Source organism: Urocitellus parryii, chromosome 7 (assembly GCF_045843805.1).
Source record: "Urocitellus parryii isolate mUroPar1 chromosome 7, mUroPar1.hap1, whole genome shotgun sequence".
Taxonomy (NCBI): domain Eukaryota; kingdom Metazoa; phylum Chordata; class Mammalia; order Rodentia; family Sciuridae; genus Urocitellus; species Urocitellus parryii.
In genome coordinates, this window is record NC_135537.1 from 37,228,229 (window position 1) to 37,248,695 (window position 20,467).

The window sequence follows — 20,467 nt, forward strand, 5'->3', positions numbered from 1 at the left end:
TTCGGGCAATAAAGTAGTTCCTGTTTGAACCTACAAGTGGCTCCTGACCTCCAGGTTATTTTGTGCCCAGCCAGACTGTGGCACCACTTGCCATTGAAAGAAGCGCTAGGGGACTAACTGGACCTAAACCCTGCCTCCAGGAGCTCCCAACTGGGAAATACTCTCAAAGAATTCTACAGTGACCCCATCCTGAGAGTGGAGCAGGATGGGGTCACTGTAGACTCTCTAAGCTGCCCAACATCGTAAGAAACCACAATTTTTGAACTCCAACCACCAACCTGAAGAGCAACACAAAATGAGGAAAGTCTAGACAGGCTGCAGGTACTACTCTCATGTACCTCAAGAAAAAAGAGAAAGAAAGAAACTTGGGAACAGACAACCAATATATATTATCACTGACAATTTTTGACCATGGCATTTGAAACAATTCCTTAATTTTTCATCAAAAACCTTTTCATTTTTATTTATTTTATTTTGAGTACTAGGGATTGACTTCAGGGACACTTTGACAACTGAGACATATCCCCTACCCTATTATTTGTATTTTATTTAGAAACAGGGTCTCACTGAGATGGTCAGTGCCTCACTTTTGCCAAAGCTGGCTTTGAAATCTCAATCTTCCTGTCTCAGCCTCTTGAACTGCAAGGATTACAGGCATGAGCCACAGTGCCTGGCTAATTTTTGTTTTTGAATTATTTATATTATTTTTTTTATCATGTGCTTCATGGTTCATGGATATTTGTACATATACATACTTGTCTAATTTTCTCATTTCTAGCATTTATTGAAGGAAGTTATTTTTTCATGACTCTGACCTGTAGGGGCTAGAGATTTTGATTAGAATATATTTTGCTGCTTTTTATTGCTATTTTCGACTTGTCTATTTCTCGATTCTCTTTCTTTTCTTTTTCTAAGAGCCAAATTCTATTGCTCTCTCTTTAACTCTTCTGTAATTTTTTTTTACTTCTACTTTCTCTCCTCCTACCTCACAATCATGAGAGCCTACATTTCTTTGACATTTTCCCGTTTCAACTTTTGAAATAGCAAACCTTTTGCAATCTTCCTGTTTTTACTGCTCCGATTGCTTATCATACCATTTCTTTCTATTCAGAATTAATATCCATATATGTGACAATAAGAACAAAGTCTTTCATTTACTGCCATATACTGTTTGCATTGGTTGTTGTCATTATTTGTCTCCCCCGAAAACATGATGTAGTAGAAACATTCAGGAAATTATAAGTTCGAAGAGTAGAAGCTCAGCTGGCTAAAACTCATACTGAATAAATGGGAAAGAAACACAAACAATATGAAAAACGGAATGAACCATTCCAAACAAATCAAAATACATCAATAACAGAATCCACTACTACCCAATGGACTAAATGTCACAGAAGGATTTTTGAAGGTTTATATTTACACTGATATTCAAAATAAAAGAAGACATTAGGAGTGAATCAGACAGAAAATAGAGTAAGTGAAAGATAAGTTGAATAAAGAGATAGAGATTCTGAAAGAAAACAAGCAAAAATCTTCAAAATGAAGAAATCAATGACCAAATTAAAAATTCAAAGGAGCTGGGTGCAGTGATGTACTCCTGTAATCCCAATGGCTCAGGAAGCAAAGCAGGAAGATCACCAACCTCAGCAACAGCAAGGCACTAAGCAATTCATTGAAATGCTGTCTCCAAATAAAATACAAATAATAAGGCTGGGGGTATGGCTCAATGGTTGAGTGCCCCTGAGTTTAAATGCCAGTATGCAAAAAAAAAAAAAAATGGAAAACATCATTAGCAGATGAGACCACTTGGAAGGCAGATTTCAAACAATGAAGACAAAATATATAATCTTGAACATAAAGTCCATAAACTACAGAGAAAAATGTTAAGAAACCATGAAGAGAATTTTCAAGAAATATGGGAAAACATGAAAAGATCAAATTTAAGATTTACTGGGATACATGAAGGCTCAGAAACACAAACTAAAGGAATGCACATTTTTGTCGATGAAATAATATCTGAAAACTTCCCAAACCTTAAAAATGAATGCAAGATAAAATACAAAAGATATAAAGGATTCAAAACATACAAAATACAACAGACCCACATCAAGGCACATTATTATGAAAATGCCTAACATACAGAAAAAGGATAGAATTTTAAAGGTGCCTTGAGAAAAATGACAGGTCACATTTAGAGAGAAAACAATTGATTGCAGATGATTTGTCACCCAGATGCTAATTAAAGCTAGGAAGTCTTGGAATAATATATACCAAACTCTGAAAGAAATGGATGTCAACCAAGAACAGTATATTCAGCAAAATAAACCTTCATATTTGAAGAAGTAAAAACCTCTCATCATAAAAAAAAGTTAACAGAATTCACAACTAAAAAGCCTGCACTACAAACATTACTCAATAAAATATTTCATGAAGAAGAAATCAAAAATAAATAAAAACTAACAGAAGGAGGAACTACACTACAATAATCAATCTGAGGAGAAATTAATACAAATTAAAAACTAGAAATGAAAAAAAAGGGGGTAGAATAAAGGTCATCACTCAATAACAGCAATGACTATAAATGGCCTAAGCTAATCAATCAAGACATAGACTAGCAGATTAGATAAAAAAAATAAGACCCCAAAATGTGCTGTCTCCAAGAGACTCACCTCATACGCAAAGATATCCAGAATAAAGAATAGGAAAAAAATGTCATTCACATATATCTTGTTAAAAACAGGGGTTTCTATCCTATCAGATGAAGTGAGCTTAAAGCCCACATTAAAAAGAAGGGACAAATGTTGAGAGCCCACAGCCAGGTCAAGATGGTGCCTGGCATTTTGCCAGAAGGAGGGTTCCTGCTGCCTCGGGTGCCCACTATTCCGGAGTTCCTAGAGAGATCGAATGGGTTGGTTGAGTTCTGGTTGGGCTCTCGCGAAGTTCCTAGAGAGTTTGCGTGGGTGGAGTTCCTGGTTGAGTTCCAGTTGAGTGCTCCAAAGTTCCTGAAGTTCTGGTGGAGCTCTGGGGAGTTCCTGGAGACTTCGTGTGGTCGGGGTGCCCATGAGTTCTAAAAATAAAGTTCGTTCCTGCTTCAATCTTCAAGTGGCTTGTGATTTGTGCCTGCCAGGCACCATCCTGACCTGGCCGTGGCTCTCAACAGACAAAGAAGAATTGCCAAAGCAATCCTTAGTGAGAAAAGGGAAACAGGAAGCATCACAATATCAGACCTTAAATTATACTACAAATCTCTACTAACAGAACAGCATAGTATTGGCACCAAAACAGATATGTGGTCCAATGGAATAGAATAGAAAACACAAACTCACATAAATACACTTATCTTAGACAAAGGGACCAAAACCCTACACTGGAGAAAAGATAGCCTCTTCAACAATAGTGCTGGGAAAACTGGAAATGCATATGTACTACAAGGAAATTTAGCCCCCATCACTCAAGGTGGATCAAGGTCCCAGGCTCCCGCACCTATTAGAAGAAAATGCAGTCCCAATTCTCCATCATGTCACCTTAGGAACCAACTATCTCAACAAGATTCCGAAAGCACAAGAAATAAAATCAAGAATCAATAAAAGGGATGACAACAAACTGAAAAGCTTCTTCAACAGTAAAGGAAACATTCAAGAATGTAAACAGAGATCCTAGCGAATGGGAGAAAATCTTTGCCACTTACACTTCAGATAGAGCACAAATCTCTAGGATATATAGAGAACTGGAAAAACTTAAAAACAAAAAACCAATAACTCAATCATTAAATGGGTAAAGAAACTAAACAGGGACTTCACAGAAGAAATATGAATGGTCAATAAATATAAAAAAAATTCAACATTTCTAGAACTTAGAGAAATGCAAATTAAAACTACACTTAGATTCCAGCTCGCTCTAGTCATAATGGCAATTATCAAGAATTCACGTAACAAAAAATGTTGGCGAGGATGTGGGGAGAAAGATACTGTCATACATTGCTGGTGGGATTGCAAATTGGTGCAACCACTATGGAAATATAGAGATTATGGAGATTCCTTAGAAAACTGGTAATGAAATCACCATTTGACCCAGTTATCCCACTCCTTGGTGTATACCCAAAAGACTTAAAATCAACATAGTTCAGCAACACAACTACATCAATATTTACAAGAGCTCTATTCACAATAAGTAAGCTATGGAACCAATCTAGATGCCTTTCAACAGATGAATGGATAAAGAAAATGTGCTGTATATACACAATGGAATTTTACTCAGGCATAAAGAAGAATGAAAAAAAAATCACAAAATTTTCCAAACCTTTTACATACCCATATTTTTTTCTCATTTCTATGATTTTTGAAGCCACTTATTTTTCGAAGATCAGTTTTTTGAAGTCTAGGGTGTTAGATTCTAGTTTTCTTTTGCATTCTTTTACTTTTACATTTATTTTTAACTTTAAAAAAATTTTCTTCATATATAGTTTTCTTTATCCCTTGATTTTTTCTCTCTCTTACTCGGAAAACAGCCAATTTCTATTGTTCTCTCTTTCACACTTCCTTTTTACTCCTATATTCACTCCTCCTCCCTCATTATCATCACATCCAATATCACTGTTTTTTTCCCTGCCTACCACTTGAAATTGTAATTCCTTTTGCAAACTTGCTGTTTTTAATGTAGACAAAAGCTGACATATCCTTTCTGTTTACTGTGATAATTAAAATTATAGACATCATAGTAAGAAACATTCAGAGACACTATAAGTCCAACGGGTAGAAATTCTACTGCCTCTATCTATAATATTACATGGAAGGACACACAAAATAATGAAAAAGCAACACAACAGATTGCCTCACATAATCCAAGTTACTCCGGTAATAGAATCTATCTACACCACAGAGGAAGAAATGTCAGAAAAATAATTTAAAATACACATAATCTGCAAAATAAAAGACAGTAAAAGGAGTGAAAACAGAGAGACAAGTAAGAAGTGAAAGAACACTACCAGCAAAGCTAGGGATAGTAGGAATGTACCTCAACACTGTACAAACTACCTATGCTAAAACCAAGGCCAACATTATTCTAATTGGAGAAAGATTGAAAGCATTCCCACCAAGAACTGGAACATGACTCTTTCACCACTTTCATTCAAACCCATCCTTGAAACTCTAGTCAGAGCTATTTTTTAGACAAAAGTAAGAAATTAAAGGGATATAAATAGGAAAAGAAAAACTCAAACTATCCCTACTTCCCATTATTCTATATTTAGAAGACACAAAAATCTCCACCAGGAAACTTCTAGAACTAATAAATGAATTCAGCAAAGTATCATTAACACACGTAAATCAACTGCATTCCCATGCATCAGTGATGAATAAACTGAAATCAGTAAAACTATCCCATTCACAGTAGCCTAAAAAAATAAAATAAAACAAAACATTCTGGAATCAATCTAACAAAAGAAGGGAAAGACCTGAACAATGAAAACTACAAAATACTAAAGTAGGAAACTGACAAAGACCTTAGAAGATGGAAAGATCTCCCATGCTCTTGGATAGGCAGAATTAATACTGTCAAAATGGCCATACAACCAAAAGCACTACACAGATTTAATGAAATTCCTATGAAGATTCTGATGATGTTCTTCACAGAAATAGAAAAAGCAGTCATTAAATACATTTGAAAAAATAAGAGGCCCAGAATAGCCAAATCAATTGTGAGCAAGAACAGTGAAACAGAAGACTTTACAATATCAGATCTTAAATTACAAAAATGGCAAGGTATTGGCACCAAAATAAATAAATAAACAAGCATGAAGACCAACAGTACAGAATAGAAGACACTGCACTGGGACAAACCCACATAAATAATGTTCTCTCATAGTAGACACAGGCACCATGAACCTATACTGGAGAAAATATAGCCTCTTCAATAAATGGTACTGGGAAAACTAGAAATCCATATGAACAAAATGAAATTAGACTATGTCTCTCACCCTACACAAAACTCAATTCAATGTGAATCAAGGACCTAGGCACTAAAATGAAGACCCTGAACCTACTAGACGAAAATGTAGGCCCAAATCTCCATCGTGTCATCTTAGGAACTACATTCCTCAACAAGACTCCCAAAGCACAAGAAGTAAAATAAAGAATCAATAAATGGGATGGCAACAAACTAAAACCAAGCAAAGGAAACAATCAAGAATGTAAACAGAGATCCTAGAGAATGGGAGAAAATCTTTGCCACCTGTACCTCAGACAAAGCATTAATCTCCAGGATATATAGAGAATTCAAAAAACTTAAAAACAATAAACCAAATAACCTAATCAATAAGGGGCAAAGGAACTAAACAGGGACTTCAAGAAAAAATACGAATGGTCAACAAATATGAAAAGTTGTTCAACTAAAACTACACTGAGATTCTCTCTCACGCCAGTCAGAATGGCAATTATCAAGAATTCAAGTAACAATAAATGTTGGTAAGGATGTGGAGAAAAAGGTACATTCATACACTGCTGGTGGGACTACAAATTGGTGCAACCACTCTGGAAAGCAGTTTGGAGATTCCTTACAAAACATTCAGCCTCTGGCTTTGCAAGGTATTGGCTTATTTCACTTATCATTTTCAAAAACAAGGCCCATTTGATGGAGTTATCCAACTCCTTGGCATATACCCAAAGGACTTAAAATCAGCATATTATAGTGATGCAGCCACATCAATGTTCATAGCAGCTCAATTCACAATTATGGAACCAATCTAGGTGCCATTCAATAGATGAATAGATAAAGAAAATGTGGTACATATACACAAATGAATGCTACTCAGCCATAAAGAAGAATGAAATTATGGCATTTGCCAGTAAATGGATGGAACTGGAGGATATCATGCTAAGTGAAATAAGCCAATCCCCAAAACCCAAATACCAAACAGTCTCTCTGATAGGCAGATGCTGACTCACAAGAGGTGGAGAGAGTGGAGGAAGGCATGAAAGTTCATTTAATTGGGACAGGGGGAAGGGGGGCAAAGGAGGGGAGATGGGAATGGGAAAGACAGTAGAATGAATCAGACATAACTCTCCTCTGTTTATATATGAAGACACAACCAGTGTAACTCCACATAGTATACAATCAAAACAATGGGAAGTTATACTCTATATATGTATGATATATCAAAATACATTCATTCTATATGGCAAAATACATTCTATTAGTCATGCATAACTAAAAAGAACAAATTAAAGAATTAAAAATATGAAATAAATAAATTGCTCTTAGTAAGCAGCATCTCAATTGATTGAATTTTGTATGTATTACTTTCAATTTACACTTGCTAAAGTTATGTTGAAGATAATTTATCTATTTAAGAAAACTAATTTCAACAAACTATTTAAAAGCAATATACTTCTGTAAAATAAGGCAAAAGAAAATTCACTGAAATAACATAGAAGAGGTCATGTCTAGAAAAACAACAGAACACACCCAAATAAAACTTAACACTCTGTGATCTATGTCTTCAGTATTTACTGGAATATTTTTAGATAGGCACAGACATTTTAAGTCACAGCTAAATTTTTTTAAATTTATAATTAGTTATACATGACATAAGAATAGAATGCATTTTGACACACTGTGCACAAATGGAGCACAACTTCTCACTCGTCCGGCTGTACATGGTGCAGAATCACACGGGTACTGTAGTCATACATGTATACATGGTAACACCCATCACACTCCAATGTACTTCCCACACCCACACCCTCTCCACTCCCCTCACTCCTCTCTGCCCAATCCAAAGTTCCTTCATTCTTGTCTATCCCCCTACATTATGGTTTGGCATCCACTTCAGAGAAAACATTCAGCCTCTGGCTTTGCAAGGTATTGGCTTATTTCACTTATCATTTTCAAAAACAAGGCCCATCCATTTACTTGCAAATGCCATAATTTCATTCGTCTTTAAGGGTGAGTAACATTCCATTGTGTACCTACACCATATTTTCTTTAACATTTGACTTTATATAAACCTTAGATATCCTTAAAATGAACATATTTAAATACTCAATTCTTTTCATGTAAAGGTTACAATTCATTTTGGAAACTAGGGTGTAATAAACAGCACTGTATACAAAAAAATTATTTTGGTCCTGTAATTGATAAATATATTAGCACATAATTGAGATAACCATTTTCAGAAGTGATTATTAAAATTGGTACTCACACATCAACTGTGACAAATCTGTACTCTTTCTTAATACATTAGAAGATAAAATGTGGCTGAAATACAACATGTTATATAAATAGAAATAAATATACTATCTATCACTATAAAACGTAATAAAGGATATATGAGGAGTATGAATAAATAAAGGCAAAATGAACTTTACCAAGAATAAGAATAATAACATTAAAGTGGAACAATTTTATAAAGGAATTCATACCAAGACTATAGAACAACTTCTTTTTTTAATTACCTGGATCAATAGGCAATTTTCATTAAAATGTGAGCATTTACCTTACTAATTTAAAAGTTAAATACTATTAAAGAATTTAAAGCATTTTGGATTTTAAAAAATACCTATTTTTTTCTTTTAATAATAATAAAAAAATCAACAAAATACTCTGTAAAAATAAGATTACTGGGGCTAGGGCTCAGCAGTAGCACACTTGCCTGCCATGAGTGAGGCACTGGGTTCAATTCTCAGTACAGCATATAAATAAATAAAATAAAGGTCTATCAACAACAACAAAAAAAAAAACACTTTAAAAGATAATAAGATTGCTAATTAGGATGAGAAAGCAAAAATATACTTTACAAACAATTGAAATATTTCACATTTTCAAGTGCAAAAATACTTTGACTTCTTTAATATATTAAAAGCATTATTTTTAACTAAAGTGATATGACTAGACAATATTACTAGAAAATATGACTTTTCTATAAATCTCTTTCAATTTAAGTAAAAATGACCTCCAACTAATGCAACCAACACTGAATAAAAATAAGAACTAAAAATCAGTTTCTTCCAAAATGTAGCTATGATGACAAACATATTATAACTTTATATGTAATGCATATGCTTTGCTCAGTGGCTATGAATACATTTGAAATTATTTAATACATGAATACTCAGGCCTTCATATTAAAAGCACCTCTTTTCTAAAACTTTTAAAAGGGGGGGTACACTTGCTCTTGCAGTTTCTATTACAATCTGAAGCTACAACATGTTCTTAAACTTCAATGATAGATCAACAATTACTATTTACAAAAAAAGACACAATAAACAAACACATTTAGACATTTACACTATAATATAGTTGATAGTACTAACATATGGACGTAAGACAGAAATAGTTTCTTTTTCCTCCCAAAAATTATAAAATGAAAATTAACGTAAAACACATTTTAACATACAGTGCTTACCAGCAAGCGGGGAATTTCAGAAATTTACCATAAAGAGCAGTGCTGAAGGAGGGAATAATTGGTACAGGTAAGCAGTAAGATCCACTAACATCCAAAGATGTCAGTCCTGCCTGAAAACCAAATATCTGGAAAAAAGAAAAGATCCAAATGTTCACCAAGTTTTAATATGCACAGGATAAAATGTCAGTTTCAATTTCCTGTATAATAGATGTATAATATGCTTCAATCTCTTTCTCTATTTCCCAAATCATCAACATTTTCTTTTGTTGATAAAAGAAAACTGAAAACTGCAAGATATATTTCACTGATAATCCCTAAAAGATCACCATCTTTTGGACTAATTTTTTAGGCTTCATATTTTATTTCTATATGTATTCTTTATGTGTTGTTCTGTGATCCACTGAAATATACATCTTTTTCTATATAAGGCTGACTGCATGTTCCACATTATAAATTATAAATTAGTATTATCTGACAAAAAGAGTAGTAACTACAAGAACAATGTTTAAAGTGTCTTTTGCCTTCAACTTGGATTATGCACACACAACAAGTATATCCAAAAATATCCTATAATATTACTTCTTTCTCCTTTGTTCTATGAAAATGATAGTAAATTTGAGGTTTATACTCCAGGAAATTTGGTTCATGACATAAATTAATCTTTATATTAGATACACACTTAAAAGGAGATCACAATTTTTAAAAATCTCAAGAGCAATGCCTGAAATTCCTGGACACTGAATTTCTCATAATAGAAACATGTCAAATGGAAAGGCCAACTGACAGCACTGCAAAAATAAAGGGTTATTGTTTACCAATAAAATGCAAAAGCAAACTAACCTCAATATTTATCTTCAGTCATTATATTTATTCTTGGATTTATAATGACTTCATGGATATTAAGCCACTTTAACATTTATACCAAATACATTAAAACATATTTAGAATTTCCTCATAACCAATTTTCAAAAACAAATTTATTCAGGGGCTGGGGATGTGGCTCAAGCGGTAGCATGCTCGCCTGGCATGCGTGCGGCCCAGGGTTCGATTCTCAGCACCACATACAAAGATGTTGTATCCGCCGAAAACTAAAAAATAAATATTAAAAATTCTCTCTCTCTCTCTCCTCCTCTGTCTCTCACTCTCTCTTTCAAAAAAAAACAACAAATTTATTCAGTTAGCATATAACAATGGTCAATTTCTTAAAAAGAGGGCAGGAGGTATAGCTCAGTGGTAGAGAGCACTTCCCTACCATAAGGGAAGCCCTTGGATTTGCTCTCCAGCATCATAATAATAAACATTTTTTTAAAAATTTACCTACTTTCAAATGGTTTCAAAAACCTATTATGCCCCTAACATTTATCAAATTCACAGTGTCAAAATTCATTCTTCTAAAATTAGTTTTCAATAACCAAAAAACAGAGTTTAGAAAATAAGACATCAGAAAGAATTACATTATCAGGGAAAACTGCTTTCTAATGGACATACCCATCTAAATACTATCAAGAAAAATTCATAGTGGTATATATTAATTCCTAGAGTTCCTACTCTTACCAACTGGCAAGAATTATTTTAAAAACATGTTTCTAATACTAAATGATTGCTTTACATTTTAACTTAAAAATTAAACTATTTCATATTCATTCATTTTGAAAACCTTTTCAGGGCAACAACGTTTGCAAACTACTATGCTGGGAACTGTATAATTTTGGCATTTCCTCCAAAAGGCCCAATATTTAAAAGGTTCTGAAATTTACACGTATATGACAACACAAAGCAAAATTATTAAAACAATGTCTATTCAGGAGGGCTGAGGAGAAGGATTCCAAGTTTGAGGTCAGCCTTAGCAACTTAGCAAGACACTGTCTCAAAATAAAAAATTAAAACTGGAGGATGTAGCTTAGTGATAAAGCGCCCATGGGTTTAATCCGCGGTTACAAAAAATAAAAAAGTCTAACCTCCAAATATTTCTAGAGTTATGAATAAAGCTGAACAAAGGTAATACTGTATCACATAACAACTATGCTAAACTAGTAACTCTCTCAAAGTCACCAGTTTTTCTTTAAGCCCCCACAGTATAATTATAGACACCATCATTAACAGTATTCAGATGAAATTTGATGTAGAGGAGATCTCCTGCTGGTTATTTGCAGAATTGCAAGGGACTCTGGGGAAACTAAATTATTCTATTAATTTTAAAAAAATTGTTATGCTTATGTGTTGTTCTGATATGCTCTTAAGAAAATATTCAAACAGATAAAAATTATAATGAAAAGAGGACTGCTGGACAATGAAATTACCTTCTATATACTCTCAAATGATTATGTTTACAATAGTGATATTGTGCTTCCTATAATCCACTATGACAAAATATTATAAAATAAATCTTCAACTCTCTCTTTCAAAGTACAGCATTTAGATACATTGGAAGGACTTACATAATCTAATAACTTGTCGATAATCTTTGACTAAAGTTATAAATAGCTCATATGGGAAAAGGAAAACAAGCCCACTGTGAACTAAAGTTCATAGATTCAGACAGCAATTAAAGTGCAGAATTCTAAAAACTAATTATTTGAAGTAGTAAAAATGCTATCAAGCAAAGAAAGTTAACAACCAATATAAGTTTTACCTAAAGACAAACTGAATGAGTTTTAAAAAACTGAAATTAAAAAAAAATTAAATGAGTTAAACATTGTATTAAATTAAAAGATAAATAGAATGCCACATAATTACAACAAAAAAACCTCATTTGGTAAAATATAAAAATATATCGTTGATATTTTAACATTTTAATAACAATTGTTCTTAAAATAACACCTCAAATACAAGAAACTAAAATAAACTTAGAAATACCAATAAAATAACTTCAAGAAGAAAAATTAAACATATAACATTGTAATATTAAAAAGAAAAAATAATTAAAAGTATGAGATAACTATATTTATGTGGGTTTGTCTCATGTCTTCTGTTAAGTTCCACTGGTGTCCATGTCTGTTTTAGTACTAATACAATGCCATTTTTGTTACTATAGTTCTATAGTATAACTTGAGGTCTGGTATTGTGATGTCTACCACTTCATTTCTCTAAGAATTACTTTGGCTATTTTAGGCCTCTCGTTTATCCAAATGAATTTCATGAGTGCTTCTTCTATTTCTATGAAGAATGTCACTGGATTTTAATAGAAATGGCCTTAAATCTGTATAACAGTTTTGATAGTATGGCCATTTTGACAATATTAATTCTGCCTATCCAAGAGCATAGGAGATGTTTCCTTCCTCTAAGGCCTTCAATTTCTTTCTTTAGTGTTCTATAGTTTTCATTATAGAGGTCTTGCACCTCTTTTGTCAGACTGATCACTAATATTTTATATTTTTTAAGGCTATTGTGAATGGGATAGTTCTTCTAATTCCCGTTTCAGTTCATTCATCACAGATGTATAGGAATGTAGTTAACTTACATGTGTTAATTTTATAACCTGCTATTTTGCTGAATTAGTTTGAGTTGTAGAAGCTTTTTGGTAGAGATTTCTGTGTGTTCTAAATAAGGAATCATGTCATATGGCAAATATGGATAGTTTGAGCTCTTCTTTTCTATTCATAAGCCTTTAATTTCTTTCTTTTGTCTAATTGCTCTGGGTAAGGTTTCAAAAACTATGTTTGAAAAAATAAAGGGGGTGAAAGGGCAGCCCCTTATTGTTCCTGTTTTGAGAGGGAATGCTTTGATTTTTCTCAATTTACAAGGATATTGGCCTTGGGTTACCATATATTGCTTTTACAATGTTGAGGTATGTTCCTACAAACACTAGTCTAGAGCATGAATGGATGCTGAATTTTGTCAAGTGGTTTTTCTGAATATATTGAGATTTATCATGTGATTCTTCTCTCAAAGTTTATTGATGTGATGAATTACATTCATTTATCTCCATATACTAAAACCAACCTTTCATCCTTAGGATGAACTGCACATAATCATGGTGCACTATCTTTTTAATATGTTTTTGTACGGGATTTGCCAGTATTTGATTAATAATTTTGCTTCTATGAGAATCAGGGATGTTGGTCTGAACTTTTCTTTCCTTGATGTGTCTTTGGTTACAATTATCTCATATTAGACAAAGGCACCATAAACATATATTGGAGAAAAATAGCCTCTTCAACAAATACTGCTGGGAAAACTAGAAATCCATATGTAGTAGAATGAAACTGAACACTTCTCCCCCTGCACAAAACTCAACTCAACATGGATCAAGGACTTCAGCATTAGAACACAGACCCCGTGCCTATGAGAAAAAAATACAGGCCCAATTCTGCATGATATTAGTTTAGGAATCGACTTCCTCAAAAAGACTCCTGAAGCACAAGAAAAAAAAAAAATCAAGAATCAATAAAACAAATGACAACACGTGCGAGACCCTGGGTTCGATCCTTTACTCTTCACAGTAAAGGAAATAATCAAGAATGTAAACAAAGATCCTAGAGAATAGGAGAATATCTTTGCTATCTGTACATCAAAGCATTAATCTCCAGGATATATTTTTTAAAAACTTAAAAAAAAATTAACACCAAAAAATAATAATAACTCAATTAATAAATGGGCAAAGGAACTGAACAGACACTTCACAGAGGAAGAAATGTTCATCATCTCTAGCAATTATAGAAATACAAATTAAAACTATACTAAGATTTCATCTCACTCCAGTCAGAATGACAATTATCAAGAATTCAAGTAATAATAAATGTTGATGAGGATGTCGGGGGAAAAGGTTAACTCATGCAGTGCTGGTGGGACTGCAAATTGGTGCAACCACTCTGGAAGCATTAAGGAGATTCCTTAGAAAACCTGGAATTGTAATAGTCCATTGTATGGATGTACTACATTTTACCTGTCCATTTGAACTGTTTGTATTATTTAGGTATGTGCATTCATATCTAAGTTTTTATTTCTCTTTGGCATATAATATCTAGAAATGGAATTGTTTGGTAACATGACAACTATATATTTTAAATTTTTTATTTGTTCTTTTTAGATATACATGACAATAGAGTAAATTTTTATAAATGAATTCAGCAAAGTAGCAATATATAAAATCAATACCCATAAATGAGGGGCTGGGGTTGTGGCTCAGCGGTAGAGCACTCGCCTCGCATGTGTGAGACCCTGGGTTCAATCCTCAGCACCACATACAAAAATAAATAAATAAATAATCAGGTGGGAAAAAATAATTTTAAAAAATACCCATAAATGAAATGCATTTCTATATATAAGTGATGGATCCACTGCTAGAGAAATTAGAAAAACCACCTATTCATAGTAGCCCCCAAAAATAAAATACTTGAGAATCAATCTTACAAAAGAGGTAAAAGACCTGTACAATGAAAACTACAGAACACTAAAGAAAGAAATTGAAGAAGATTTTAGAAGATAGAAAGATCTCACATGCTCTTAAATAGGCAGAATTAATATTGTCAAAATGGCCATACTACCAAAACTGTTATACAGATTTAATGCAAATTCATATGCAAACCCAATGACATTGTTCACAGAACTAAAAAAAAATCAGTTACAAAATTCATTTAGAAAAATAAGAGACCCAAAATAGCCAAAGCAATTCTTAGCAAGAGAAGTGAAACAGGATATATCATAATAGCAGATCTCAAATGATACTACAGAGCAATAATAACAAAAATGGCAAGGTGTTGGTATCAAAATAGACATGCAGATCAATGGTACAAAATACAAGACACAGAAACAAATGCACATAAATATGGTTATCTCAGGGTAGACAAAGGCGCCAAAAACATATTGGAGGAAAAATAGCCTATTCAACAAATGGTGCTGGGAAACTGGAAATCCATATTTAACAAAATGAAATTAAAACTCTCTCATCCTGCATAAAAATCAACTCAAAGTGGATCAAAGACTTAAGACACTGAGACCCTGAGCCTAATACAAGAAAACATAGGCCCAAATCTTTACCATGCTGGCTTAGGACCTGACTATCTTAACAAGACTCCTAAAGCACAAGAAGTAAAATCAAGAATAAATAAATGGGATGGATTCAAACTAAAAAGCTTCTTCTCAGCAAAAAAAAAAAAAAAAAAAAATCAATAACATTATGAGAAAGCCTACAGAATGGAAAAAAAATCTTTACTACACGCATATCAGATACAGCAATAATCTCCAGGATATATAAAGAACTCAAAAAACTTGAAAAAAAAAACCTTATCAATAAATGGGCTAGGGAACCGAAAAGTTCACAGAAGAAGAAATATAACCTTTCAAGAAGCATGAAAAAAGTGTTCATCATCTCCAGCAATTAAAGAAATGCAAATCAAAACTACTCTAAGATTTCATCTCACTCCAATCAGAATGGCAATTATCAAGAATACAAGCAATAGTAAGTGTTAATGAGTATGTGCAGAAAAAGGTACACTCTCATAATTGCTGGTGGGCATGCAAATTGGTACAACCTCTCTGGAAAGCAGTATGGAGATGTCTCAGAAAACTTGGAATGGAACCACCATTTGACCCAGTTATCCCACTTATCAGCATATACCCAAAGGACTTAAAATCAGTATACTACATTGATGCAACCACATCAATGTTTATAAGGAGCTCAGTTCACAACAGCTAAACTATGGAACCAACTAGATTCACCCTTCAACAGATGAATGGATAAAGAAAATGTGATACATATACACGTAATGGAATATTGCTCAGCCATAAGGAAGAATGAAATTATGGCATTTGCAGGTAAATGGATGGAGCTGGAGAATATCATGCTAAGTGAAATAAGCCAATTCCCAAAAAAACAAAGGCTGAATGTTTTCTCTGATAAACAGATGCTGATCCATAAAGGGTGGGGGAGAGAGGGAGACAAATTAACTTTGAATTGTGCAGAGGGGAGTGAGGAGAGGGGTAGGGCAGTGGGGATAGGAAGGATGACAGAAACAGACAGACATTTTTACCCTATATACATGTATGATTATACTACTGGTGTGACTCAGAACCATGTACAGCCAAAGGAATGAGAAGTTATGCTTCATCTGTGTACAATGTGTCAAAATTCATTCTACTGTTATGTATAACTAATTAGAATTTTAAAAATTTTTTAAACCTGTATTACAAAAAAATATTCAATTATGACATTTCAAATTATGTCAACTTGAAACTTTGGAAACGTTTTTCTTCTTGTTCTTTTAAGTACCTACCATAATCCTTAATTTTGCCTACTAGCCTACAAAGCTTATAATATTTACTCTCTGATCCTTTAAACAAAAGCTTGCTTCACTCTTGCTATGGAGTATACATTGAAAATTGAAACAAATGAGTATTAGCATAGAACTACTTTCAAATTCATTAGATCCTACTAAAGTAATTTGCAAAATTACTTGCCTATCAATCAGTTGTATATGAAAGCACCATTTCCTCCCAAATCCCTAGGTGTTCTGATTCTATCTTAACAAACCTACTTGATCTCTCTTAAAGCATCTGTTGTACTTGATCCTTATGCATAACAAAGCCTTAAACTTATATATTATTTAACAACTTAGGGTAAATTCACATAATTTTGTACATTTCAAATATGAGATGCCTTGAAAGGTCTTAGTTACTCAATGCCATACATAAAGCATAGATTTACAAGATAAATAAAATGAACTCGTAAGGTACAGGCAAGTTTTGTTTCTGAAAAGAAGGGTTTGGGAAGATGTTGGTTAAAAGGATATGAAACTTCAGTTAAATGAGAGGAAAGTTCATGAGCTCTGTTGTATAATATAATGATGATAGGTAGGTTAGAAATTCTGAACTTTGAAAAATTAATGAGAGATTGTGTTTTTACCACAAAAAAAGGTAATGCATGTGTTAGCCAGATTAAGCCTTTCCACAATGTGTACATTTTTCAAAGTATGTAGCATGTAGTATGTGATGAACCCATTCACTGTCAATGAAAATAAGAGTTTTATCTTTATATTTTCTACAAATTCATGCCAACTCTCCCAATTAATAAATTCATTAAATGAATGGAAGTAAAAAAATTCATCACATAGCTAGTACAATAAAAACAAAGTATAGAAAATTAAAATTCAAGCATTTGTCTGTTTTTAATGGAATATTACAAAATAGGCCAAACATAGAACACACACAAATCCTCTATTATTATAACACTAAAACACTAAATATAAAATTTTGAAAACTTCCTCAAAGGTCACTGAAATTACAAGAAATATACACTGCTTTATACTTATTAACAAAATAGTATTTTGAGTCAATTTGAAATAGTCAAATAAACAACAGCTCTCTAGCAATTCCTGAAAGTATTAAAATGTACTAGGTCACATAAGTATAAAAAAATGAAACAAAAAAATTTGGGGAGGGATCAGGGATTGAACTCCGGGGTACTCGACCACTGAGCCACATTCCTAGCCCTATTTTGTATTTTATTTAGAGATGGGATCTCACTGAGTTGCTTAGTGCCTCGCAGTTGCTGAGGCTGGCTTTGAACCTGGGATTCTCCTGTCTCAGCCTCCCAAGCCACTGGGACTACAGCTGAGCGGCAATACACCAGGCTAAAAAATGAAACAAAATATTTAAGACAAGCAGGACTTGAGGTTTTATTTCATAAAGTATTCAATATTCCAAATATCAATAAGTGGTTTTCTTGCCTATGTTATACCAATTCCTATTCTGCTCAATAACTTACTTCTCCTAAAACATTAAACTTATCCATTATAGCTGTAGTTAAACTAACCATAATAGAAAAGACAACTGGAAGGTACATGTAGCAAAAGTCCCTTTCTTGAAACATAATTGCTCACAGACTAGACTATAACTTTTACATTACACTGGAAATTCAAGTGAGCTTTAACACATTAACAAATAGAAATGATGAACAACTATTCCATTAATTTTCATGTCAGTATGGATGGTGACCATATTGGTGATCAAAACTTTGGTGACCATTTTCCTAGAGGATGATGAAATACTTTGTTTATTAATGCAAAATGTCTGCAATATGGAAAGAAAATATTCAAAAACTGAACATAAGCAGAATATGTTAGAAAATATAGTGAAATGCCAAAAACTAAACCGGCTTAAAGAAAAAAGACATGTACTCTCAACATTATTCTAATATTCAGATTATATCAACATGGGAATGAATTAAAAAGCTCAAGGATAATATGCTCTAAATATCCAGATTCAAAACTATCTTCTGCTACTTTTTGAATGACAATCAGACACTAGGACAGATTATCATAATAACAGCCCCCAATGAATCACACATCCCTATGTTCAAATCCCTTTGCAATGTTATGTGATGATCCTCCATCAAAGGAGACCCGCCTCTTGAAAATGGATTTTTTTCAAGGTCATCTAAAACACATGTCCATCTGCTATATGTGGTTAGAAAATAGTTGTATTTTAACATCTTATTTAATCTACAGGTGATGTAAAACTATCATTTTTAAATTGATTCCTTTTTATTTGACTAATATAAAATATATAAGAATTTTAAAACACTATAAACCATTGGCCAGAGATTTTTTCATGAAGTTCTTCAATCTTTTGGTATTTTTCATGGAATTTAGTGTTTTTATAGTACTTATACTTGAATTGGACATTGTAGGGTTTCCTTTTATTGATAAAAAAAAGTTTGATTAGGCAGATGATAAGCCTACTTAGGAATATATATCTATATTTACTTCTAAAAATATTTATCATTCAACATTTGAATTTATTATTTTTCTGTGTACATATTTGTACTGGAATACATTACTTATTTAAAAAAAAAAAACAGAGATAGGCTGCTCACAGCTTCCAAAAATCACTTTACTTAACTACATTTGTAATAATAAAAAAAAAATTGCCTCTTTGCATCAAGAATTAACATCATTTCAACTAAAAAAAAGTGGCCAAAAACCTAGCATGTGAAACTATATTTATGAAACCTTATGCCAAACATAAATAAATGTTCCCTTCAAAGAAATCTTAAGTCTTTTAAAGCACCCATATTAAACTGCATATAAAAATAATTATCAATATATAAAATCTTCAAAAATTATAGTAAGCAAGCATCAGACAACTAATTCCAAATAGCTTAAAAAATTCTTTTTATTTTACTGAATTATTTTGTAACAATGAATAAATCTATCTTAGATCTTATTTTCATTTTACTTTATGCACTACTAGTTCTATGAAATTATAACTCCAGGAAAAAAAGAAACTTATTTGACATTCCCCAAGTGAAACACATAATAATAAACAAGAAAATTCATTTTTCATACCTTAAGATAGCAGTGAACATAGCAATAATGAAGCAGATTATCAGAAGGCTGAGTAAGGCTGCTGACCACATGCACCAAATGCTCAGCATACATTGGGACAGAATGTTCCAGATTGATTTTATCCACCAGTATCTGAATGGATGGCAAAGGACGAAGAGACTGGAAGTTTGTAGTATTCATGAAATTACTTGAGTTCTGGAAAATAAGAGTATTCACTTTATATTTTAGGAGTAGAGCAGTCAACTGATATACAATTCCTTCTATACAAGCTTCAGACTTGCACATTTTGCAGTTATAGTAGGTCAATCTAGAAATGATGCCTTTATATAGAATTCTCTTGCTATAACTAAATATGAATATCTACTTTAAGTATGCCCCATATTTTAAAGAATGCATATTTTTTCTAAAGGTTCATTACATTTTAGCTAAAGCTTTTTATTTTTTCAATCAACTTCACAGTATGTACTACATGCTTCAGAATGATGAAAACACTTTCTTAAATTAAGCTTAATCATTCTAAAAATTTGTCTAAATATCCAAGAACTAGCAATCTTTTGTTTTCTTTCCCTTTACTCACATTTAGATGACTACAGAAAATAAAGGACTATATCATACAGTGTAAAAGACATTCACAATAAGAAAGTATGCAGAAAGGAAAAAATATCTTATCCCAATCATACTAACAATATTTATATTAACAGCACATAAAGTCATAGGAATCTTGAGAAAGGCCTGGTGGTCTCAGTGTTACAGAACCATCTAAAGCATCTAAATAAATATG

At 32.7% G+C, this 20,467-nt stretch overlaps 1 protein-coding gene across 1 annotated transcript in view; it reads right to left on the reverse strand.

The window, feature by feature from the left end:
* Positions 1–20,467, reverse strand: part of Vps13b (vacuolar protein sorting 13 homolog B) — a 720,349-nt gene that overhangs the window by 607,036 nt on the left and 92,846 nt on the right. Inside the window, exons 15-16 of the mRNA XM_077801386.1 lie at positions 19,687–19,881; positions 9,401–9,525 (exon numbers count right to left, since the gene is read on the reverse strand). Coding sequence (XP_077657512.1) covers positions 9,401–9,525; positions 19,687–19,881 — 320 coding nt within the window. The remainder of the gene's footprint in view (positions 1–9,400; positions 9,526–19,686; positions 19,882–20,467) is intronic.